Source organism: Acinonyx jubatus, chromosome X (assembly GCF_027475565.1).
Source record: "Acinonyx jubatus isolate Ajub_Pintada_27869175 chromosome X, VMU_Ajub_asm_v1.0, whole genome shotgun sequence".
Taxonomy (NCBI): Eukaryota; Metazoa; Chordata; class Mammalia; order Carnivora; family Felidae; genus Acinonyx; species Acinonyx jubatus.
Genome location: NC_069389.1, coordinates 95,108,292 through 95,132,322, shown reverse-complemented (window position 1 = coordinate 95,132,322; position 24,031 = coordinate 95,108,292). Strand labels below are relative to the sequence as shown.

The 24,031-nt window shown below is 49.3% G+C and overlaps 1 protein-coding gene across 7 annotated transcripts in view; it reads left to right on the top strand.

The window, feature by feature from the left end:
* Nucleotides 1-16,999, top strand: part of SEPTIN6 (septin 6) — a 66,731-nt gene extending 49,732 nt beyond the window's left edge. For 4 of the 7 annotated variants that reach the window (XM_027054383.2, XM_027054384.2, XM_027054378.2 and 1 more), the window contains 4 exons: nucleotides 296-464; nucleotides 3,464-3,596; nucleotides 6,485-6,675; nucleotides 13,928-15,774. In XM_027054383.2, the coding sequence (XP_026910184.1) occupies nucleotides 296-464; nucleotides 3,464-3,596; nucleotides 6,485-6,675; nucleotides 13,928-13,952 (518 nt within the window). In that variant the 3' untranslated portion in view covers nucleotides 13,953-15,774. Of the gene's footprint in view, nucleotides 1-295; nucleotides 465-3,463; nucleotides 3,597-6,484; nucleotides 6,676-9,135; nucleotides 9,181-12,700; nucleotides 13,374-13,927; nucleotides 15,775-15,978 lie in introns of those variants that run through there. The other 3 variants (XM_027054381.2, XM_027054380.1, XM_027054379.2) reach the window with 3 other exon arrangements.
* The last annotated feature ends 7,032 nt before the right edge of the window (nucleotides 17,000-24,031 follow it).

Below are 24,031 nucleotides of genomic sequence, written 5' to 3'. Positions count from 1 at the left end.
AGAGCAAACAAACAGTCCTGTGAGTGTCTGCTCCGCGAATTTGGGTCGGGGTGCTACGGAATGTCTTCCCAGGTATTTTTTGGCCGTCTTGCAATCTTCCCTTACTGTCATCCTTGTGACTCTTCATGGGCGTTTGCAGCGGGAAAGTGAATCAGGAGGCACATTCGCGGGCTCTGCATACGCGAGGTGGAAAGGCGATGTCGCTGTTAGGCGCCTGGCCTGTCGCTTTGTCCGTTTCTGCTGCTCCTAGCCTGCCTTTCAGTGTGCTTTCAATGCCCCCGCCCCTGCCGTGCAGTTGAGAACGAGGCCCACTGCGACTTTGTGAAGCTGCGGGAGATGCTGATTCGGGTGAACATGGAGGACCTCCGGGAGCAGACCCACAGCCGGCACTACGAGCTGTACCGCCGCTGCAAGCTGGAGGAGATGGGCTTCCAGGACACCGACCCCGACAGCAAGCCCTTCAGGTACCTCTCTGGCCAGCCCAGCCCACGCAGGGGCTGCGGAAGGCTTGCCCGGGAGAATTCACACGGGAGGCGAGACGCAGGTGCCGAGACCTTAGAGCAGCAGGGCTGTCACCTGCCCGGTCCACTCTGTCGCCCCCGCGGCTGTGGCAGAGCGGGCTTGGCGAGCGCCTGGCCCCGGAGGCCCAGAGGACCCGGGGGAGGGGGGGGGGGCGCCCAAGCTCCTTGCTGCGCGCGCACGTACGCACATGCGCACTAGCCGCGGGCAACTCTAGCAGAGGGGACCCCGGAGCCGAGGCTGTTTTCTGCAACGTGGCAGTTTGTGCCTGTCCTCTGACCCACGTCCTTCAGCAGACTCCGACTGCCCTGCCGGGTGTCCAATCCGCTCCTTCCCCTCCTTCCCATTATCAAACCAGGTGGAACCAGGTGGCCGTCATTGCACGCGTATCAGTGAACTTCAGGCCCTTCAGGCGCTGTCCCTAGTGTCTGGCGTTCAGGCGCAAGTTTGGTTTTGACGACCGGGTGTTAATAACCATTGACGTCTGTCTCAAATCAGAACTTGAGGTGCTTTCAGAGAAGAGGACTGTTTCCAAAGCGGTTTGCTATGCCGACAGGAACCACACGCCAAGTATCATCGTCTGATCTGTATGCATGCGGCGTGACATAAGTCCCACATTTAAAAAAACAATTCTTTTAATCTTTATTTATTTTGAGAGAGAGACAGCGTGTGAGCAGGGGAGGGGCAGAGAGGGAGGGAGACAAAAATGTGAAGCAGGCTCCAGGCTGTCAGCACAGAGCCTGGTGCAGGGCTCGAACTCACGAACTGTGAGATCATGACCTGAACTGAAGTCGGACGCTCAACCGACTGAGCCACCCAGGCGCCCCAAGCCCCACATTTTAAATTATGTGGTGCCCTTTATTACAGCTCAGTCCCCTCTCAGGAAATGTCAGGCCGCAATTAGGAAGTCAGGGAGATACTTGCGGGCTAAGAAAGCTTTCAGATGGGCTCCGAGTCCCATCTTTGATTTAAACTCAACATTAGATATTCCTACCCCACTGCCTCCTTTCCGGAAATTCTCTCTGCCCTGGCTTTTCTAGCACCGACCTGTCTGGTTTGAGTCCTTCTCTCGCTACTCCTTCTTGGCCTCATGGCACGCTCATTTTCTTCAGCTTACTCCTTTTTTTTTTTTTTTTTAAGTGTATTCATTTATTTGAGAGGGACAGAGACAGCGCAAGCTGGGGAGGGGCAGAGAGAGAAGGAGAGAGGATCCCAAGCAGGCTCTGTGCTGTTAGTGGGACTCAAAGTCCTGGAGATGTGAGATCGTGACCTGAGCTAAAACCAAGAGCAGATGCTTAACCGACTGAGCCACCCAGGCACCCCCCGAATTATTTTAAAGTGCTTCCAAGCTCCAGGAGTTCTGCTTCCCTTACTGTTCCCTAACTTCCCCCAAATCCTCTGTCCCTACCAGCCCTTCACATTCAGATCCCATCATTTCTTTTTCTTTTTTTCTCCTATTTCCTCCATACCCCACCCACCTCCTCTCTGGCAACCACCAGTTTGTTCTCTGTATTGAAGAGTCTGGTTTTTTTGTTTGTTTGTTTGTCTTTTTTTCTTCGATTGTTTTGTTTCTTAAATCCCACATGTGAATGAAATCTCATGGTATTTGTCTTTCTCCGACGGATTTATTTCACTTAGCGTTAACACCCTCTGGCTCCATCCATATTGTGGCAAATGGCAAGATCTCATTCTTTTTGTGTGTGTGTGTGGCTTTTTTTGTGTGTGGGAGGCAGAGATCCCATCATTTATTTGGATTGTTGGGAAGTCTGTCCATCATGCAGCAGCCAGAGTGGTCTTTCTCATTTTCAAATTGCCTGAAAAAAAAACCAGTCCTCCTGCTTAAAACCCCGCAGTGGATACATGACCAAGTCTGTAACACAGCGTCCAACACCTACTCTCTCCTGTCAGACAGACTCAGGAATCTCAACGCCCTCTACTTCACAGCTTGCTTGATCCCCTCCCGCCATGTTGAACTACGCCTGGTTCCCCAAGTACATCATCCTTTCTCCACACGTGCCTTTCCACATGCCGCCCTCTTCAGAGCATGATTCCTCCTCTTCTTCACTAGGCTGACTCCTATCTCTATAAAACTGAGTCCAGGCTGGGGTCAGGGAGACTTGGCCTAGGCATCTCCCAGTAGACCATGAGTTCCTTGATGGTGGGCATAGTGGCTGTCCGCTCTAGATGTTGAGTGACTAGCATAGTGTCACTTAGTTCTGTGTCTAGCACATGATGGAGTCTCACCAAGTGTTTGAAATAGTTCATTAAGGGGCACCTGGTTGGCTCAGTCAGTTGACCGTCTAACTCTTGATTTAGGCTCAGGTCATGATTTCATGGTCATAGGATCGAGCCCATGTTGGGCTCAGCACTTATAGCATGGAGCATGCTTGGGATTCTCTCTCCCTCTCTCTCTGACCTTCCCCCCGTCAAAAAAAATAAAATAAAATAAACTTGAAAAAAGAAAGAAATAGCTCATGAACTATTATAGCTAGTTAATAGCTCATTAACTATTAACTCTGAAACTGCAGTCAGTTTCAGAGCCAGCACCTGGGAGCACAATGCAGAGGAAGGATCCAGATTAAGAGATGAGAGACCCAGCTTCCGGTCCCTGCCCTTCGCCTGGCTAGCCATGTGGTCTTGAGCAAATCACCTCACCTCTCTGGTCCGGTTTCCTCGCCTGTATAACCAGGGCACAGAAGCAGATGTTCTAAGTCCGGTTCCAAATATTGTGTCCGTTCACCAGGGCTGCCCTGTCCCCCTCAAGCAGCCCTGTGATCCTGCAGTCACATGCTAGGCAAGCTGCCTGCAGCTCTGCGGTTCTGTTTTTGCACCTGTCCCGGAATTGGGGGAGGCTGGGGGGAACCCGAGGAGGATCGCCGGCGCCAGTTTTCATTGAATGGGAACCGTTCCAGAGGCAGGGGGATTAACCTGACCGTGTCTGCAGCTTACAGGAGACGTATGAGGCCAAAAGGAACGAGTTCCTAGGGGAGCTCCAGAAGAAAGAGGAAGAGATGAGACAGATGTTCGTCCAGAGAGTCAAAGAGAAGGAAGCTGAACTTAAAGAGGCGGAGAAAGAGGTAAATGCAACCCTGAGTGCCCAGGAGGCAAGAAAGAGGGGGCTGAGCTTGGGCACAGCAGGGGCTTCTGCCCCAGGGGCACAGCCAGCTAGAGCCTTGCAGCTTCCAGGCAGGAAGGGGTGCGGTATCTGTAGCCCTGCCTTGGCTGGCACCGAGGGCACTGAGAGATCTATGTCTTCTTCTCTTCTTCTTAATGTTTTTTTATTTTTGAGAGAGAAAGAGAGAGGGTGCACCCAAGTGGGGGAGAGGCAGAGAGAGGAGAACAGAGGACCCGAAGCTGGCTGTCCGCTGATAGCAGTGAACCCCACGTGGGGCTCCAACTCAAATGCGAGGTCATGACCTGAGCCGAAGTTGGGATGTTCAACCAATGGAGCCACCCAGGCAGCCCCAGATACATGTCTTTTTGATCCCTCATTCCCCAAGGCCAGGATGTGTTCTCGTTCTCTGAGCTATGTAATTCTCTAGAGCTGCACACTCCCATGTGGTAGCCACTAGCCACGTGGAGCTATTTAAATTTAAATGAATTAAAATTAAGTAAAATTGAAAACTCGGTTCCTCTGCATTTCAAATGCTCAGTCCTCATGTGGCGAGTGGCGATTGGATTGGACAGCCCAGGTACAGAATATTTCCATCACCGCAGAAAGTTCTAGTGAGCAACGCTGCTCAAGAATCAAGACGTGACCTACCCCCTCAGAGTCAGGTGCAGACTCATTCTTTTCCCTCTTCCTGGCAGGTCAGAGCTCGGTAGGGACAGGTGATCACTTTTTTGGCTGTCCCACCCCATGCTACCTGCTCTGACAGCCACAGGGAAAGGTGTTCCCAGGCGGTCCTAAGTACCTTACTGAAACCTACATCAGTGACAGCTGGGGCATTTCCCCGGTCACTTGGATATTCGGTCCCGTTTCACATTAGCAGTGAGGGAACATCTGTGCAGCCCTGGCAAGTTTTTAAACTCCGGTTGGTCTATCTGGGGTTTTCATCAGGTAAGTCATGGCTGACAGAGTGAAGTTCGTCCTCCAACCATTGCCTTGTCCCCAAGGTCCACTACTGGTTTGCCTGCGGCTGCCCAAGTCAGTGGCCTCAGCTACGGTTTTAGCCATCAGTGACTGCTTCATCTCTCTGGGCCTTGAGACCCATACAGAACGGAAGGACCGGGGCACCTGGGGGGCTCAGTTGGTTGAGTGTCTGATTCTTGATCTTGGCTCAGGTCATGATCTCACGGTTCATGAGACTGAGCCCTGCGTTGGGCTCTGCACTGGGTGGGAGCCTGCTTAAGATTCTCTTTCTCCTTCTCTCTCTGCCCCTGCCCCATTCGTGCTCACTTTCTCTCTCTCTCTCTAAAAAAAAGTGGGGGGGGGGTGCCTGGGTGGCTCAGTTAGTTGAACGACCGACTTGGGCTCAGGTCATGATCTCACGGTTTGTGAGTTCGAGCCCCGCGTCGGGCTCCGTGCTGACAGCTCAGAGCCTGGAGCCTGCTTCTGATTCTCTCTCTCTGCCCCTCCCCCACTCATGCTCTGTCTCTCTCTGTCTCAGAAATAAACAAACATTTTTTAAAATTTAAAAAAAAATAAAAGGGAAGCACTTACTTACTTCCCAAGTCTCTTCCCCCTGTCATCTGCTGTGGCTCTCTAGGGTCATCACCAAAGTCCATGGCATGGATATTGATTTTATTTCAGTGTCACTTTCCAAAAGAAAAATGTCACCTAGTAGTTTTGGAGGGAGTTGTGAGGAGATCTCAAAGATGGATGAATGAAAGGCCAAGGAACAAAAGCCAGGTTAGAGCAGCTGATGGGCAGGGCTTCCACCACCCTACCCCAAGTGGCTACTGAAAGCTGGTCTACACGGCAAGCCTGGCACCCACCGGCCCTCACTACGTGGCAGTCCCAAATACCTGTAGGACCCGGAGACCTGGCCCCCTCTGTCCTGTGCTTCGAGTGCTACAGAATCCCAAGTTCTCTCCAAAAGCAAGTGAGGTTATGCTTGGTCCATTCTTAGTATTCAGGGTAATCGATCACATTCTAGTTTGCCACCACAATGGCCTGCCAGAATATTCTTCCCATTCTCCTTTGGGTGTCTGATTCTTTTTTTTTTTTTTTTTTAATTTACTTAATTTTGAGAGAGAGCACAAGCCGGGAAGGGGCAGAGAGTGGGGGGGGGGGGCATAGAAGATCCGAAGTGGGCTCTGCACGGACAGCAGCGAGCTCGATGCAGGGCTCGAACTCCCGAACCGTGAGGTCATGACCTATGCCCAAGTCAGACGCTCGACCGACTGAGCCACCCAGGTGTCCCCTGGGTATCTGGTTCTATTCAGAGCTAGCTGGGTCTCCCCTTGGTCAAAGCTGAGGTCTCTGCACTCATTCTATTTTATAAAATTCTTTTATCTCCTTCCATGTCTGAGGACAAGTATTTTCTCTGACCAGCTTTGGCATTGCGGAAGTCTTCTCTGCAATCCTTGATGATCCTCCTTGATTAAAGGCGCATAAGAAAAGGCAGGGGCCCCTTTCATATCGGGAGATCTCACAATATCATCCTCTAAAGAATGGTTTCACCTTGGACAAATTCCTTAACTTCTCCAACCTTCTGTTTCCTCGTGACGTACAGATGATAACAGAAAGGCTATTGATACTCACAATTAATATGGCCAGTCATAGTTCCCTGCCCATATTCAAGAGCAGAAACGTGGAGGTAAAGTGGCAGGAGAAGGGAACTCTCCAGAACACAGTGCCCTTTGGGGCCCTCATATCAGTTCCTGGCAGAGAGTCTCCTAAGGTCCCAGGGCCCTGAAGGACGCCCCCCCCCCCCACCAGTACCTACCCGCCCCGGGCCGGCTCAGCTGGGAACTCACTATAAGCAAGGACTGTCCTCAGACTCCCTGTGCCCCCCGCCAGCTGCATGAGAAGTTTGACCGGCTGAAGAAGCTACACCAGGACGAGAAGAAGAAACTGGAGGATAAGAAGAAATCTCTGGACGATGAAGTGAATGCCTTCAAACAGAGAAAGACGGCGGCTGAGCTGCTCCAGTCGCAGGGCTCCCAGGCCGGAGGCTCCCAGACGCTGAAAAGGGACAAAGAGAAGAAAAAGTAAGTGCTAGGCTGCTCTGGGCTTCTGGCTTCTTTCTCCTCCTGCTCCTCCCCCCTCAGTGCAGGGCCTGGAGACAGATGGGCCTGAGGGCTGGTGGCCCGAGGTGAGCTGTGGGCTGACAGATGCACTTGGGGGCCCAGAACTGGTCTCAGTGTCCCCTGAGTTTGGGTGACTTGAGAGTAGGGGATGGCTGACGTCCCAGAGGCCCGGCACCTGTGCTCGGCCGCTTAGGAAAGCCCTGCAAAGCTCTAGGTAGGGGGAGAGGGAGGGACAGGAGAGGAGAGGCAACCGGAATGTGGGAGGGGACAAAGAAGAAAGAAGGAAATCAAAAGAGCTCTAGAGTTGTAAGAAAGAGATGGATGAAAGGAAGGGTAGATAGAGGGTCGGGGGGAGAGAGAGCGCCTTGGCGGAGCCTCTGGGCACCCCCTTTCTCCCCAGAGGTTGGCGCCGATCTGGCTCACGGTCCGGCCTGCTCATCCTGTGTCCGAGGTGTTCACCTCCCCATGTCTGTAGCCACCACCCCCCCCAACCCCATCCTCACTTAGCTGCAGCCAGCACAGTTGAATTGCTGCTACTGAAGGCTGCTGCCCAGTCCTGGTCTCCCACCCTGTCCTCTCCATCCTTCTTAGCTGCTTAGCTCTTTCAGGCCTGGGCTGCTGAGAACTTGGTGGGGAGACCTCAGATGCTAGTAGATTCCGTGTGGCCCACCCTCAAGGTGGAGAGTGATTGCACAGGGTGTCTAGGTCTCCTGGGATCTGGTAAGGCAGGCTAGCGTGGATTCCTGCCTACGTGTGGGTCCGTAACCCTGACCCAATGCCAGGCTTTGCTTGCCGAAGTCACCCATTTGTCATCCCGGAGCCAGAGGACAGTCTGGAAGCATTTCCAGAGGGACGTACACAACCCCAGGAACTGTCCGGTCGTCCCTTTTGCTCTAGTTTCTGCAGTGGGACTCGGGGAGCCCTTGGAGGCACTGTTGGGCGATGTCCTTACTAAAGGGGCCTGAGGGTCTGAAAGGTGTCCAGGGTCATTGCCTTCTGTTCTTAGCTACTTGTTCCTGACTCAACTGTTGGACATTTGCCGGAAGGAGGAAACCCCTAACTTGCCTCTGTGCCTGGCCAATCGCTTAGGAGTGAAACAGTGGCTTCCGTACAACAGTAAAAGATCTAATATTTGTAGGCACTCAACTTGGCAATCCAATGACTCAAAGTGTAATTTGAACACTTTCACCAATCAGTCCAGAGATGTTTGTTACGGAGTTAAACCACTAGGTGTCAGATCACTGCCTAATGAACTTTTTTTGGTGTTACCTGATGGATAAGCTTTAACTAACCAGAAAAGAAGTGTCACTGGACACACTGATCTGGCATTGTGTGTTAGTTGCACCAGCAGGAATGGGTTCCTATTTTTAAGATCAGAAAAACCTAAATGTGTCTTCCGGCTCCAACCGGCTGCCTTCATAGCCTGTGGTATTTGTCAACTCAATCCCTGGGGCAACTTCATGGCCCGCTTGCCGGAACTAGGAGATTCCTGTGTTTGGACCGCACTGACACTAAACTATAAATACTCCCAATTCAGTTATTCAGTGGAAGTTTCTGTCAGACCAGGTTCTCTCCTAGTTGTCTCACATGAACTGATCCCCCTCTCTCACTCCAGGCAGAGGACCCTATATAGGGAGGCGTGTCTGTCCAGTCTCCAGGAATATTTGGAATTGGTGACGGCGCCTTTGTCCAATTCCGAGACGTATGAAAACCTTGCTGGCGTGTGGGACTTCATATTAGCAATCAGGGCAAAATAGACTGTCGTCTCCCATCTTTCCAGACACAGAAATGGCCCAGGCCTGGGCTTCTTTTTTTGTTTTAATAATTTTTTTTTAATGTCTACTTACCTTTGAGAGAAAGAGACAGACAGAGTGTGAGCAGGGGAGGAGGCAGAGAGAGACAGGGAGACACAGAATCCGAAGCGGGCTCCAGGCTCTGTGCCGTCAGCACAGAGCCCCATGCAGGGCTTGAACTCACGACCCATGAGATCATGACCTGAGCCGAAGTTGGACTCTAAACTGACTGAGCCACCCAGGTGCTCCTTGGGCTTCTTCTGTAATGCCATGAACAGTTGGCTAAATTCTGGAAAACCCTTCTTTAGATCTGGGCCACTCTGCTCCCATAGTGCTGCTGGTGGGGGGCGGGGAGGTTTGGAGGGTAGAGGCGGTGGCAGGAGGCACTTCTTAAGAGTTGGTGGTTGGATGTAATAGAGTCACATACTCAGAATTTCCATTGGCTGCCCTGAAAGAGGTTACGAAAGAATATTGGTGTTCCCGGGGTCCCTCCCAGCCCGCCCTTCCTCCCCGTCCCCACTCTTCCTCATTTCCTTTGATCTCTAACCCATCATTGTTTGTGTCAGCTCATAATATTGGATTTCTCCTCAAGCTCACTCCCTCTTCATCAGCTCTTACTGTTTTACAGTTAACTCTGCTGTTTGCTGCATGCTGCATGAGACCCAAGGTCCTGGTAAGCTTTATTAACTCTAAATAGAAACGCCAGTGGCTTCTAGAACACATGTCCCCACATCCCACTCCCCACCCAACATCTAATCACGCAAGAAGCCGCTCCACTGTCCTAGCTCTTGGGACTTTACAGTATGGGGACATAGTTTGCTGTGGTCTCAGGTGTACGTGTGGAATGTTTGCATGCGTGGTTCAAAGCGGAGCGTTTTCAGACTCGCTGTTAGAAGAGTTGAGTAGCGCAGGAGGATCCCGTGGGTCCTCAATATTTGAGGTTTCAATTGTGGCCGTTCTTTTTTTCTTACAAGTGCCTTAGTCATTGCTTTCAAAATTAACTAACGTGTAAGTGACGAGGAAGCTTTTGGGTTTGCGAGGCTGTCCTGCAATGTCACACTTGGCATTGACCCCAGGTTTGGGTATGTTCCAAGTCAATGGAAACTTGCTTCTCTATTTCCCTGTGGTGGCTGTTTCTTATTCAAGGGGTTCAAGTTCTCAAATTCCCTTTGGCTATGTGCACCCCTCCCCCCCCAAAAAAAAACCCTATAGTAAAAGTGGAAGAAAAGAGATTTCAAATATTATAGAGACTTCCTCACATTTCATTTTATGAATACCAGCTTTCATGTGCGCCTTTGACAAGAAGGTAACCTTTGGTAACATGGATTCCTGAGGGCTAGGCGTTACGTCTACAGACTGAATAAAAGCCGTCCTTGACGTCATGTGGTTTATAGGTTGGTTGTAGCGATGATTAAGCACCTTCTGTCTATTCTTCTAGGCTCAGTGAGCAGGGAGGAAACATAAATATGTTTCATTTAACATAATTAGGCCTAATACTGTTTTTTACACTTTATCATAGAAACTTCCAAACAGGAACAAAAGAAGAGAGAAGATAGTATAACGCAGCCCCGTGTGCCCAAACCCTGCCCCCAAACAACTGTCAACATCTGGCCAGTCCCATTTCCTCTATTATCCCAAACATGCTGGAGCACTAGAAAGCAAAACCCACATCGTTTCATCTGGAAATACTTTAGCATGTAGCTCTAAGAGCCAGTGATGCTTAAAAACAAACAAACAAACAAACATAACCACTACGCTACCATTATCACACCTACAAAATTAACAATTTGTTAACATAAAATTTCTAGTCAGTGTTCAGAATACTCTAGTTGTCTCATAAATGCCTGTTCCGCGTGGTTTGTTTGGGTCGGGGAATATAAAATACTGAGAAGACTTCTCCCCACTCACCAATGTAGTTTATGATTTAAATGGCAAGCCCGCTGTGAAGTCGCCAAACCGATGGCCACAGCTACTACTCTGGGGACTTTGGACAGCTGGCAAAACATCCTACTTTCAAGCAAATCTCGAGAGGAAGTCCAGGCAGGCTTCTGAAACATAAAGCCCCTGAAACAGCCAAAGGGAACAACCCTCAAAGAACAACGAGATGGTATATTGTCTGGCTGACAGGCGAGTCTCGGAGCCCCTGTTAGTTGACAGCAATGAAAGGGCCGACTTCCCACTTAGGAAGGCCACGAGCTCCTACAGCGTGTGTCCGCTGCTGTAGTTCTGGTGCCCAGCCAAGTGGCTGACGCCCAGAGCAGCTCCGTTCTTTGTTCCCCCATTTTCAGCGAGGACAGCAGGAAAGCTGTATCGCGGTAGCTTAGGTCTCAGTTGATTCGGGTTTCGGTGCACGTGGCTTGTCACAACTCGGGTCAGGTTTCCCTGAGTAGATCGTTGTCGGTAGCCATTATGAAAATGAATTCTGGCGAAACGATCATTAAAGCCGCGCCGTACCAGTGAGAAGCGATTGGCACACGGTGGGAACAGCCAACCCCAACCCCGAGTGTCGGCTTCTCCTGGCAGGCTTCTCCCCAGTAGACCGTGAAAGTGGTTCCAATCCAAACAAGGGAGGGAGGCCTTGGCCCCATGGGATCTGAAAGCCACAAAGGAAGCCTGCCCCCTCCCCAAAGCCCTCGGTCCAGGGGCGGATCACAAAGGCCACCCCTCATTAACTGGAGTGCCAGCAGAGGGAGGCTCTCTGTTTCCTCACTGCTTTCGAAATTGCTTGAGGTGCTGCGGCCTGCTGTCTGCAATTGTAAGGGAAATTCCTCTGTGACCCATACGCAGCCGCAGATACCGTATGTCGGTGGCTACTGGCCCCTTGACCCGTGTGTGGGGGGGGGGCGTGCAGCACGTGGACAGTACACACATGCGCAAATAGATCCACCTTCCCGTGCAGCCCAGAGCATAGGCCATCGCAGTGTTGTTGAGGCCTCTCTTCCCCTCGGGAGTAGACAGACTAAAATAAGAGGTGAGCATTTTGTATAGTGTTTTAACACTTTCCAGAGCGTGTCTCCAGACGACATAGTCTTTTCACCTTGCAACAATCCTGGGAGGTAGAGAAGGAAGGAATAATTAATCTTCAGTTTGCAAGATGAGCAAATGGAGGAGTGAGCGACTTCGGAGCCTTACCAAGGGTCACACAGTGAGTGAGTGGCAGAACTGGAACAAGAATGCGGAACGCCTAATTTCTGGGATAAATGGCTATTCACATGAGAGGGAGAGAATGTGTGGGTGCGTGGATATGTTCACTCTGAGGAAGTGACTACAAATATACTCACATCTCACATCTGCATATGCTTTTAACTATCCCTCGCAAACATCTAATAGCCTTTATTTAATGAGATAAACGTATTCTTTGCGGGTAATAAAACGGAGGCTAGAAACACAGGCAAGGAGTTGTCACGAACACGTCAGTGTGATGGAAAGAGTCTTGATCAAAGAGCCAAAGGATTCAGGTTCTGATCCTGTGACTCTTTCTTTGTGACCACGGAACCGTCCGTTGGTATCTCTGTTCCCGTCTCCTCGTAAGTTTCAAAAGGGGATTGATGCTACTTGCTCTGCTAATGTCACCGGCATGAAAGTTTAAATGACAGCAAGGTGAAAGTGCTGGGCGAACGCAAACCCATAATGGATTTGCCGTAGCTCAGGTTTGTCAGATAACTGTGGTCCGGACCCTATTGCAGAACCCCTCAACCATCCCCGGATACTTCTCGAACCGTCTTGCCCCGGGGCACCAGTCAGTTGACTGGGGCTGCTCCCAAGTAAGCTCCACCCCCTCTGCTTCCCCTAAGGGACCGCGCAGTCTGTGGCTGAGAGCCTGAGAGCCTGGCGCTCTATCCAGTGGCCTGAGGCCACCTGGAGATTTGCTGACAGGATTCCTGTAGTGTCTGCGTGGGGGGGGGGGGGCATTAGGACCTAGTAATTCAGAAGAAAGTATTCTGGTGGCTGTTGATAATGATTTTGCCAGCTTAACGCCACTGTCCTGCCATTCAGAGGTGTGTGGGGGTGTGTGAGAGAGAAAGCATGTTCCCAGGAGCCAATGCAGTAAGACCCTATTCTAACATAGCTGTATTCTAATTATCCATTAGTCGTCATGACAATTTTCTTCTAACCTTTTTTTTTTTTTTTTTTTTTTTTTTTGGTACATTAATCCATCCGTTCATTAACCCAACTTCTCTTTTCATTTTCAGTTTGGGCTTCCTGTAGACGCCCTTTTCCTGCGCAACAGAGCTGGGCCTCCCTTTCTCTAACTCCCCCTTAACACGTCCGGGGGAGCACGCCACCTGTGCCCTCCCCTCTCTTCCTGCCAAAGTTTATAGAAGCCCGGGAGTCTGAGGATGGTGTGTGGCCTCTGGTCGAGAAGCCAGCGGTCGCCGTGGTTCGGAGATGCCTGGCGCATCCCAGCCCCCCTCCTGGCGCCTCCCCCGCCGGCCTCTCCCCGGCCATCTTTGCCACACTGTGACACGTTCCATGGTCCCATCTGCCCTTCCCCACCACCAGCTTCCCTGCTCGTGACTGCTGCTTGTTCCCCTGAAGTATTTGCGTCCACCGTGGCTGGGTCAGAGCCAGTCGGCACAGCTCTTCCCCTTGGTCCCCAGGCACCGGGCCACGGCCCCTTCTGAGGGGGCTCCAGTAGGAGGTCCTCTGGTGCCTTTTCCCTCTGGCCTCTGAGCCCGGCCCTTTCCAGTTTTGAGTCGCTCCGAGTAAGTGCACTCGAGTGGCGTTAATCCAGAACGCGTTTAGTTATGCCGAGGCCTTTCCAGAAAACTCGACTGCTGAAGAACATAGCATAGATTTCTCCTCTCTATAATGCCGGGTACCCCACAAATGCAGAAGGGAGAATAAACCTGAATATTCTCACCAGCCTAGTGTCTTCAATGATAGACTTCTGGAATTCTTCTGAGGTGTTTCAGTATCTTTGTAATCTCCCTTAGGGCTCCACAGCACCCCAATCAGGCAGAGCCAGTAGCAGGCCCATGTTGGAAACTGCCAAACCGAGCGGTCAAAGAAGCAATGTCTTCAGTTTTGCACTGATGGGTCTTCCCGTCTATTTAGCGCATGTCAGGAGTTTTAATCCGTATTTTGCATGTGTCCCCCCCCCCCACTCCCCCCGCCCCCATAAGAAGAGGTGAGACAATCGGTTGGGGAGGCAAACACCAGGTGTTGTGCTTTGGAAGGTCCCAAACCTTATCTCCAGTCTAAAACTTCCAGCCCCAATTTTTATCACGGGCCCACCTGATAGTGACTTTGGGAACCCGTGTGAGGTAAAGAGCCCTCCAACGTCAGGGCCACGAGGTACAGTGTGGCCTTTGGTGTTTGGCCAGCGAGAGCGAGAGCGAGCGAGCGAGCGAGCGAGCTGAAGGTCACCTGGCAATGATGTGTGGCTAACACGCCGTTTCTCTGCCCTTCCTTTGCAGTAATCCATGGCTGTGTACTGAATAGTATCCCCTGCTACAGCTGGACTGGACTCCATTTAGCCTTTTAAAGCCAAGGCTCCTATTTTAACTGACAGCTTTCCTTTGGGGTGCCAGGCAGCATCCCCCACCCCTGCCGTGTACTTCACTTTGAGCCCCATTTCTTCTTTTGGGTTCTGCCTCCGAGTCCACTGGCACTGATCATGACCTTCTTTTGTATATCTTTTTTTTTTTTTTGAGGTTTTTTTTTTTTTTCCTTATCGCCTTTTTTTTTTCCTTCTTCTTCAAAAACACACAGTTAAACCGGGCTATGCCAAATTTTCCGGGCTTTTTGCAGTGTTGAGAATGGGGAGGGGGTTTCCTCTCTTCCATGGTAGGAAGCGAAAAGTGGAAAAAACAAACACGCACACACACACACACTTTACATTTTCTTGCTGGCAGAACAAGCGCGCAGTTTTGCTGTGTATTGTTTGGTGAGTCACTGATTGGTTAGTGACCAGAGGCGAGTATGAAATATAAGCTGGTTTCTTGAGAAACTAGAAAGGGCCTTTAGAAAGTCTCGTCGTGGAGCATGTTTGGAGACCCCGTGCTTGGAGGTTCAAAACAGTATAAAACACACAAAAACGTGGATACTCAGCCAGTAGCTCAGAGAGATGCTACGTTAAAGCTGTCAAGTCTCCATGGGAAAGGCATCTTATTTGCAGCTTTGATGTCTCCGTGTCCGGTTTTACGGCTATTTCCCCTAGAACCTCAAACTTAAACAACCAGTTGGACCCCCGTTATTCTGGGTTATTATTTGCATTACAAGTAGGAGGCCCCCTCATTTACATTTCTTTACGGATTAACTACTTGAGACCTGAGGAGTTCCGAAAACTTCAAAAGTAGTAGCCCACCCAGCCTTTGGGAGGACTTCAGGGACTAGGCAGAAATTTCACCTCGAGGGAGAAATTTCGGTCCATTAAACAGATAATGACCCGCTTCGCCCGCCCCTCCCGGGTAAGGGCAATTGAGGCCCAGAGAGGTCCAGGGACTTGCCAGATGTCCCAGTTCTGTTTCACAGCAGAAGCCAGGCGACATTCAGTGTGTCCTGACTCCCGATCCGTTTCACAACTGGATTCAACCTGTTCCTATAGGTTCCTGGAGACCCAGGTCTTTTGATGTTCGGAGAAAATGAATAGTTAGCATTACAGGGCCTTTGAAGGGTTTTTTCCCCCCCAGAGAAAAATATCTGAGGATGGAGTGGGTAGGGGCGGGCAAAGCAGCGGACCAGGCCAGCTCCTGAACTGAGTGTTTCTGCTGACGGTGCCTGTTGGCTGGTCGGCTTTCCTGGAAGTCTGGAGTGGGGCCCAGGCCTGCGAATGTTTACCAGGTGCCCTAGATGATCCTCGTAATCAAGGAAGTTTGGTAAACAAATCTAACCTGGGAGTGAACATGAGGCCTTTAGAAAGCCGATTAAAAGGGTTAAAATAGTTATTTTATTGGGTAGCTTTTCTCACTGTAGACAGAAAGGGGTTTCTTTTTTCCTTCTGCAGTGAAAAGGCTATTAAATTAGTACAATGGTTATTGTTTTTCTTAAGTACCCTAAATACTCTGTTAACTTCAGGTGAAACAAAACCAGTCATTAGGAATGGTCCGAGCTTTCCTGGAAAATCCCCACGTGATCACGATCACGATCAAACACACACACAAACACACACGCGCACACACACACACACACACACCCTCATTTCTCTTAAGCCGAGAAGTTTGCTTTTCCTACCTGAGGTGCAGATCACTTTTGGTTTTGGTTTTGGTTTTAATCATTTGGCATTCACATGTGGCTGTTTTTAATTAAAACAAGAAGCTTTAAACTGGTGTGTGGTGTTCTTAAAAACCTTCTCGGCAGATTTCCCAGTGTTTGCCGTCTATCAGTGTCCCCATCTCTAACCTGTCTTCTCCAAGTATAATCTCTGCTACCTCGCACTGCCCACTCCCCTTGCCTTGTCTTAACTTTGGATGTCCTTTTTCTTCGGCTAATTTCGTGTTTTCTTTCTCTTTTCTCTCTCCCTCTCTAGCTTTTTTTAATCTTGTCTCCAGCAGCTGCACTAAGTCTAAAGGAGAAGACTGCCATTATAGAAGAGTTAGGGTTCCATATTGTCTCAAACCAGAAACCAACCAACCCCCTCTCCCCTCCAACTGCGCGCGCACACACACACTGCACACTCCACAAGTGTTCATGTGTCCCTGTGTCCAGGCAAGAAGCTCTCTCCTGACTTACTTGGTATTTTAAATGGAAATATCCTAACCTAACAAGGCAGGAAAAGAACCTTCAGAGCTGGAGAATGGACCAAATGTGACCTCAGAGAGACAACTGCAGACGACTCACCCAAGTGTAAGTGACTGGGGCCGGAGACCTCAGCTGTGGGTGTGGATGTGCTGTTCACAAGTTTTCTGTTTTTCCTCTTTAAATGCCAATTCTCCGGTTCGATGGGTTGACTGTCTAAGGCCACTATTAAACATCTTTGAATACGGAAGAGAAAGCCACGCGACAGTCCTATCTTCAGCATTCACAGACCTTCTGCAGACCTCCCCTCCCAGCAAGGGGGGAAGTGGATCCACTAACACTCAGGTGGGGAAGGGAGAGACAGGAGGCGGGTTTAAACTTAGAGCAAAATGACTTCATTCAACCCTCCAAGGCTAGTCGGGGTTTTGAGAGAGGGTTCCGTCCAACCCGGGTTCTGCAAGGAGAGCTTTGATGTTGAGAAATCTGCCTTGAATTCATTGGTTTAACTTGCATCAAAATACCATGTATGTGAGTGTGCTTATTCCGGTATAGCCCCACCACCATCGCCATTCCGCTGTCCAGGGTCTCCTGAGAGAGCCTCTTTGCATGTTTTCCAGAATCTGTGTTTGTTTTTCCTTTCTTCTCCTTCGTTCCCTTTTTTTTTTTTTTTTTTTTTTTGCTCAAGAGTGTGACCAGTCACTGCCCCTCTGGGGCTTTCATTCGCCAGGAGAAACCTCCCGAAACCAGCACTGTTTAGCTTGGTACCTTTCTAATGTCCATGTCAATTTTCAATAAAATTCAAAGAAATGCTCGATGGCTGTGTGATCTGATCTTAAATCCTTAAGGGATGCGTTCCACCACGGTTTGCCCTGGGCGGGGTGGGTGGCTGCCTTCCAAGTGGATGACTTAAGGGGCTCAGGGAGGTGAGCCCGTGTGCAGTCTTAGGAGGTGGGCCCTGCTGTGCCCCTCCTCCCCATTTAGGCCTGAAATTCCCACGGGGCGGGGTGGGGGTGGGGCAGGAAGTCCTCTTCTTTTCCTTCATTAGCGTGGATTTAACTGCTGCATTGAGCTGATTATCCTCCAGGATAAAAGGTGTCTTGGAAATGAAGTGCCAGATCCTCCCAAGATTCTGGGATGAGTTTTGATTCCTGAAGCAAATTCAGAACTCTGCGCCGCATGTTTTCTTTCATGTAACCCTGTGATGTGAGCATCCCGAAAATTCATGAACATGACTGTTCTTTATGACTGGAAAAGCATTCTATAGATAGCAAGTAGGACTTTATGTCCTGGGTCTACCAGGGAGGGAAGCCTTCTGTTGTCCCCAGCATTAAAGTAGACAAGAGGGGAGGACGGTCAGTTTTCGACAATTCCGGTTGCAGTCGAGGTAGGGTTTTCTTTTCCTCGGCTTCATTTTCCTATTGGTCAGATGCGGGAGACCCTAGCGTGGTCCCTATCCTCTCTCTCTGTACCGGAGGAAACGACACTGGCCTGCGTCTGCGCAGCTCACACACTAGGGGGCAGTCGAGAGAGAGAGAGGGAGAGAGAGAGAGAGAAACACTCGCTTATGACGTCACTGAGCAGGGGCGGGCACTTAGGTGTGGAAAAATACAGGCTCTGGAGCCAAGCACCCTTGCTATCCGTGTGTGCTCCGGGGCAAGTTGGGTTAAAAACTTCTCTGTAAAAGGAGAATATAAGTAATTCCCTTGCAGGGTGATTGTGAAAGCTACGTGAGCTAATGTAACTTAACGACCTGGTTGTTCCATAAGCCACAGCCCTTATTAAGGATGGAGTTTTCCCTTTACTTGGAGTACTTTAGGTTCCTCTAATCTAGGGTTTCTCAACCTCAGCACTATTGATTTTTGAGGGCAGAGACTTCTGTGTCCTAGGGGCTGCCCTGTGCATTGTAGCCTGTTTAGCAGCGTCCCTACCTACTAGAAGTCAGTAGCACCCACCTCTCCCCCCAAGTTGTGATAACCAAAAATGTCTCCTGATGTTGCCAAATGCCTCCTGGGGGGCCAAATCGTCCCATATTGAGAACCATTGTTGTAAGCCAGGGGTCAGCAAACTTTTTCTATAAAGGACCAGCTGGTAAGTTATTTTAGGCTTTGCAGGCAATGTGGCCTCTGCAACCTGTTCAACTGTTACTATAGCACAAACACAAAAGCAGCCATAGATAACTATGTAAAAGGACTGAGCATAGGCTGGGTGCAAGAAGACTTTACTTATAGATACTGAAATTTAAAATTCACGCGTGAGGGGCGCCTGGGTGGCTCAGTTGGTTGAGCGTCTGACTTTGGCTCAGGTCATGATTTTGCGGTCTGTGAGTTTGAGCCCTGCGTCAGGCTCTGTGCTGAGCCTGGAGCCTGCTTCAGATTCTGTGTCTCCCTCTCTCTCTCTGCCCCTTCCCAGCTCATACTCTGTCTCTGTCTCTCTCTCAAAAATAAAGAAACATTAAAAAAATAAAATAAAATTCACGCGCGAATTTCATTTTCCCATGTCCTGAATTATTGCTGTTGATTTTGTCCAACCATCCAAAAATGTAAAAACCATTCTTAGCATGAGGGCCTTTCAGATGCAGGCGGTGGGACCAGTTTGGGCCTGTGAGCTGTAGTTTGCCGACCCCACCTCTAATGCATTTTAGTGCTTAGTGATGCACCAACGAACCCAAAGGCATTAGAAGTAACTGGCCCGTCGAGAGAAATCAGAAATAAAGACAAACGGCTGAACACTTAATGCAAGGTAGTGGGGGGTGGGGTGGGGTGGGCGTGGGGGATGGGTTTAACTAAAATGTGCATACAGTTTTGCTGGAGCATCGGTGGGGCCAGGGGCCTGCTGTGGCCATGAGGGCGTGCTCCTGGGGCACTGCTGAGCAGGTGACAATGCCAACTGCTTCTAGGGAGAGAGCTGGGCCCCTGGAACCCTCAACAAAGACCTAGCAACCAGGGCTCCAGTTGTAAGCCCTGAGATTAAGCAGTACCCTCTGCTATCTGAAATGCCCCCACTTAGGGAGACTCCTCTCTTTGCCACAAGCACAGCTTTCTTGCAAAGCCACTCTTTTCAAATGTGGGTACCCCTTGAAAGAGTTCTGTATCAGAACAGTGGTACCTCACGGTGGTTTTGCTGCCTGGTCCTACCTTACACTGGTGTCTCTCCAGATCCTGCACCACCTCCTAGCTTGTTTGGCTTGGGCTTTAGAAAGTCCCTGCCCTGGGCTCAACACCTGTAAAAAAGTATATGTCTATCTGTTATGTATAGACTTGGGGCCAAACTCCTTATTTTGGGTTTGGGCTTGAATTACTTGTGCTCAATCTAACAATAAGGATATACTGAACACCTTCTGTGGGTTCGGCCCAGTGCCCTATGCTATGGGGGATGCTTTTGCATGAGATCCAGTTAGATTCTGCTTTTGAGGAACTTACAGGCTAGCCGCATCTCATCTACTCAACCAGATGCTTCAATCCTTCCTGATACCCAGTCTTCATTCTAGTCCCTCAGTCTGCACAGGCCTCTCCTGGAGTTACAGAAACTATTTGGTGACTTTGTCTAAAATATCCTCTACTGATTTAAATCCTGCTTTCGAGGCTCAGGCCCTACCTTCTCCTTGACGTCCTTCTTGACCCCATCCACGTATCCTGATCTCTTCTCCATTTTCAAACTTCCTAGTTGAACTTTTATCTTTGCTGCCTCCTGTTTCAGAGACATCCCTCCCCAAGAGATGTTAAGCTTCCTAAGGGTAGGAACATCATTTATAGCGCTTCAGAGAGCCCAGTAAAGTTGGACACACAATAAAAAGTAATTAAGAGGTAGCTAGATTGAGATTTTCCAACAATGTAGGGAGTTATTGCACTTTTCAAACATTTAATTTTGGAATTAAGTTACGAGAATACTATAAAGTATATCCACACACTTGAGGCACCTGGGTGGCTCAGTCAGTTAAGTGTCTGACTCTTGGTTTCGGCTCATGTCGTGATCTGATGGTTTGTGAATTCAAGCCCCGCAATCAGGCTGTTAGCACAGAGCCTGCTTGGGATTCTGTCTCTCCCTTTCTCTGCCCCTTTCCTGCTTGCTCTCTCTCTCTCTCTCTCTTTCTCAAAATAAATAAACTTTAAATGAGACAAAATCTTAAAAAAATCGATTATTTTCATTTTAGGTCAAGGTGTTGCCCACTTTCTCCACTATATAATTACTGGGGCTTTTTCCCCCTTCTTTGCTACTAATAATCTGTGGGGGGAAACCATAAGTTCATGCACATATCCTACTGCTCCTCAAAAATTCCCCCCTAGATTTAGTATCTATTGATAATTCTTGCCTGAACCAATCTGCATAATGACGATTTTCCAACTCGAGCACTCCCTTCATTTTTACTGGTCAGCACATAGTAAGTGAGGGCATTCCCTTCTCCCACGTTACTTCTTTATCTACTTCGTATCGCTGTGGACTTAGGGCTTCCTATTTTTTCAATAGTTCATTGCTGTCCTTAATAATTTTGGTGCTCAAATTACCAAGAGTTGATCAGTGGGAGCACTCAGCTATTGCTTTTGATCCACTAGGAAACATTCCGCAAGAGGATATTGTAGTGTAGACTACTGTGGTCAAGAATTTTCGGTGATCTAATTTCTGGAGTCGTTTATGGGCGTGGGGTAGGGCCAGGCTCCAGGTTTCCCTCTTTTCATCACTCACTGACTCCCCCACAGGAAAGGGCAGGGAAAGGACAGCTCAGAGCTGTCAGTGTGTGTGTGTGTGTGTGTGTGTGTGTGTGTGTGTAGTGTAAAGACAGTGGCAAGGGCCTGTGTTAGAGCAGAGAAAGATGATGGAGGAGAGGACGATGGATGATTACACCAAGTTTCTGGATCATTTTAGGATTGTGATGGCTGCCTTGGGGCACCTAGGCGGCTCAGTTGGTTGGTTAAGCATCTGACTTCGGCTCAGGTCATGATCCAGTGGTTCATGGGTTTGAGCCCCGCGTCAGGCTCTGTGCTGACAGCTCAGAGCCTGGAGCCTGCTTCGGATTCTGTGTCTCCCTCTCTCTCTGCCCATCCCCTGCTCATACTCTGTCTCTGTGTCTCTCTCTCAAAAATAAATAAAACATTAAAAAAATTGTTTTAAAAGATTGGGATGGCTGACTTTATCATTGCTCCCTCCCACACCTCCCTTCAACCATTGTTCAGATAATTCTGCATAGAGGTTTCAGCTCTTACTCACTGGGCTGAAGATAGGTTGGCTGAAGGATTTTTTGATCAGAAGGATTACCAGGGAAAGAAGGTCATGGAATATCATGCAAGTTTTTGTTTCATTTTCTAGAGGATGGAAGTGTTTTTTTCCATAGTGGGAATTACAAATGGAATCCAGTTATGGTGGTCCCAGGGGAAATGGCCCCTAACATCAGTTTCATTGCCTTTCATTTTTTTGTAACTTTATTTATTTTGAGAGAGAGAGAGCGGGGGAAGGACAGAGAGAGAGGGAGAGAGAATCCCAAGCAGGCTCTGCAGTGCAGAGCCTGATGTAGGGCTCAAACTCACGAAAGGCAAGATTGTGACCTGAGCTGAAGTCCAACACTTAGCCAACTGAGCCACCCAGGTGCCCCAGCCTTTCATTTTATAACCCAAGTTCAAAACTCAGACTGCAATTATTTGTTGCTATATGGTGGGAAAGCTTTAATCCAAGCTGAGAGGAAGGAGTTTTTATTTTTTTCAAATCTCTTTCTAGGAGAGATGTGTATTGAATACAATGCTGATTTTGATAAAAGTTGGCAGTTTAGGCTGAAATTAACCCAGCTGTGAAATAATAAATCGGCTTAAAATGTAAGCTCCAAGAAAATGAATTTCATGAGATTGGGACAATGGGAAGAGCCTTCATTCATTCAGCAATTCATTTAATTCAACAAGTCTACAGGAGCCAGGTGTTGGTGGAGCGTCTGTGGAGCGTCTACAGGAGCCAGGTGTTGGTGGTGCTAAAACCGAAATGGATGAGTTTCTTGTTTTCATGGAGCGGCCATGGTTGGGGGAGGGCGGGAATAGCCAAGCTGTACAAAATGAATTTCAAAAAGTGATACATTCTGTGAGGAAGAAGAAAAAAACAAAGCAAAACAAACTCAGGGCAGTGCAAATGACTGGGGGAGCACTGGCTAAGGAGTCAGGTGACCGAGATTCTGATCTCAGCTTTGCCGGGAATGGTCTACACCCTTCAGCAAGTCACTTTACCTCTCGGGCCTTATTTTTGTGACTCATACAAGGGTGACTTGAATGTATGAGCTCTGAGCTTCCTTCCTAGTATCGTGTTCTCTGACTTGATTTGAAGACCACCATGACGTCGATAAATCTGAATGCTTACCATTGAGTGAGAAACCAAGCGCACTCTGTGTAATGGGACAGATGTGGAAATAAATCATTATGAAACTGTAAAAAGTGCTATATCTTCTTAGTCCATACACCCCTACACATTAGATGTGTCACGCAATGAGAAATATGTCATTTAAAAATATATACAATTTAGGGGCGCCTGGGTGGGCTCAGTCGGTTAAGTGCCCACTCTTGATTCGGCTCAGGTCGTGATTTCACGGTTGGTGGGTTCCAGCCCCGCGTCAGGATCTACACTATTTGGCATTCTCTCTCCCGATCTCTTTGCTTGGCATCCTCTTTCTCTCTTCTCTCTGACCTGCCTTCTCATGCTCTCTCGCTCTCTGTCTCGCTCAAAGATAAATAATATTTTGAGCGCGCGAGAGAGCACGAGTGGGGAAGGGGCAGAGAGAGAGAAAGAGACACAGAATCCGAAGCAGGCTTCAGGCTCTGAACTGTCAGCACAGAGCCCCACGCGGGGCTCGAACTCACAAACCACAAGATCATGACTTGAGTCCAAGTCAGATGCTTACCCCACTGAGCCAACCAGACGCCCCTAGATAAACATATTTTTTAAGTATGTCATTTAAAGACTTAAAGAGGGCAATGGGTCAAAGTCACCTCATCCAACGGTCCTGCCAGCGGGACGTTGAGTTTTACGCAGGACTATTTCCCCCCCAACCAAGACTGTAATCAGTTCTAGGATAACAGAAACACCCCTGTTCCTTCTTCCTTTGTATTTCCATTATATTGAGCATACATTAGGTGCTGTGTAAATTCCCGCTGAGAGACACTTCTTGATTACTTGAATAGCGCGGGTTGGCGGCAGACACTGAGGGAAGAAGCTCCACAGGTAGAGTGACACATTTCACTCCAGAGTGATTTAGCCATTTGCTACTGTGCAGCTTTTTCCCCCCTCTTCTTTCGGCCCCTTTTGGAATGCACTATGTTGCGCGTTTTAAATTGGTACATGGTATACAGAGTTGCTTGCAACTGCGGTCAGCCCCGTGTCAACATGGTGTCTCCATTTGTCCGCAATTGGAATGGCGTACGGACGATACAAGTGGCTGGATTGAGACGCGGCGCTGTGGATGATTTTCTTTGCAAGCGTGACCTTTCCCCTACGTTTTCACAATAAAATACAAAGCTAATGACGCACGGGGCAGAGGTTTTCAAGCTAGCCTCTGAAGAAAAGGCGCCTGGGCGAGCTGACTTTTTTTTTTTTAAGTGTGAAATCCAAACCGAAGTCCCTCCCCAAAGGGCACGGTCCCACTGTCGCACCCGCTCGGAAACCCAGGCCAAAGCGTCGGCCGAGCCGTCGTGCCAGCAATCGTCAGCGGGCGCCTTCCAGGGATTTCACGGACTCAAGCTCCCGAACGTCGGAGAACCTTCCAAAATTCCCTTCCCGAAGTCCCCGCCCCCCGCTCGTCTCCGTAGTGCGTCAAAGGCCCGTAGTCGTCATAGGAGGAAAAAAAAAATGTACGTCGCGCGAGATTCGGCGACGGGATT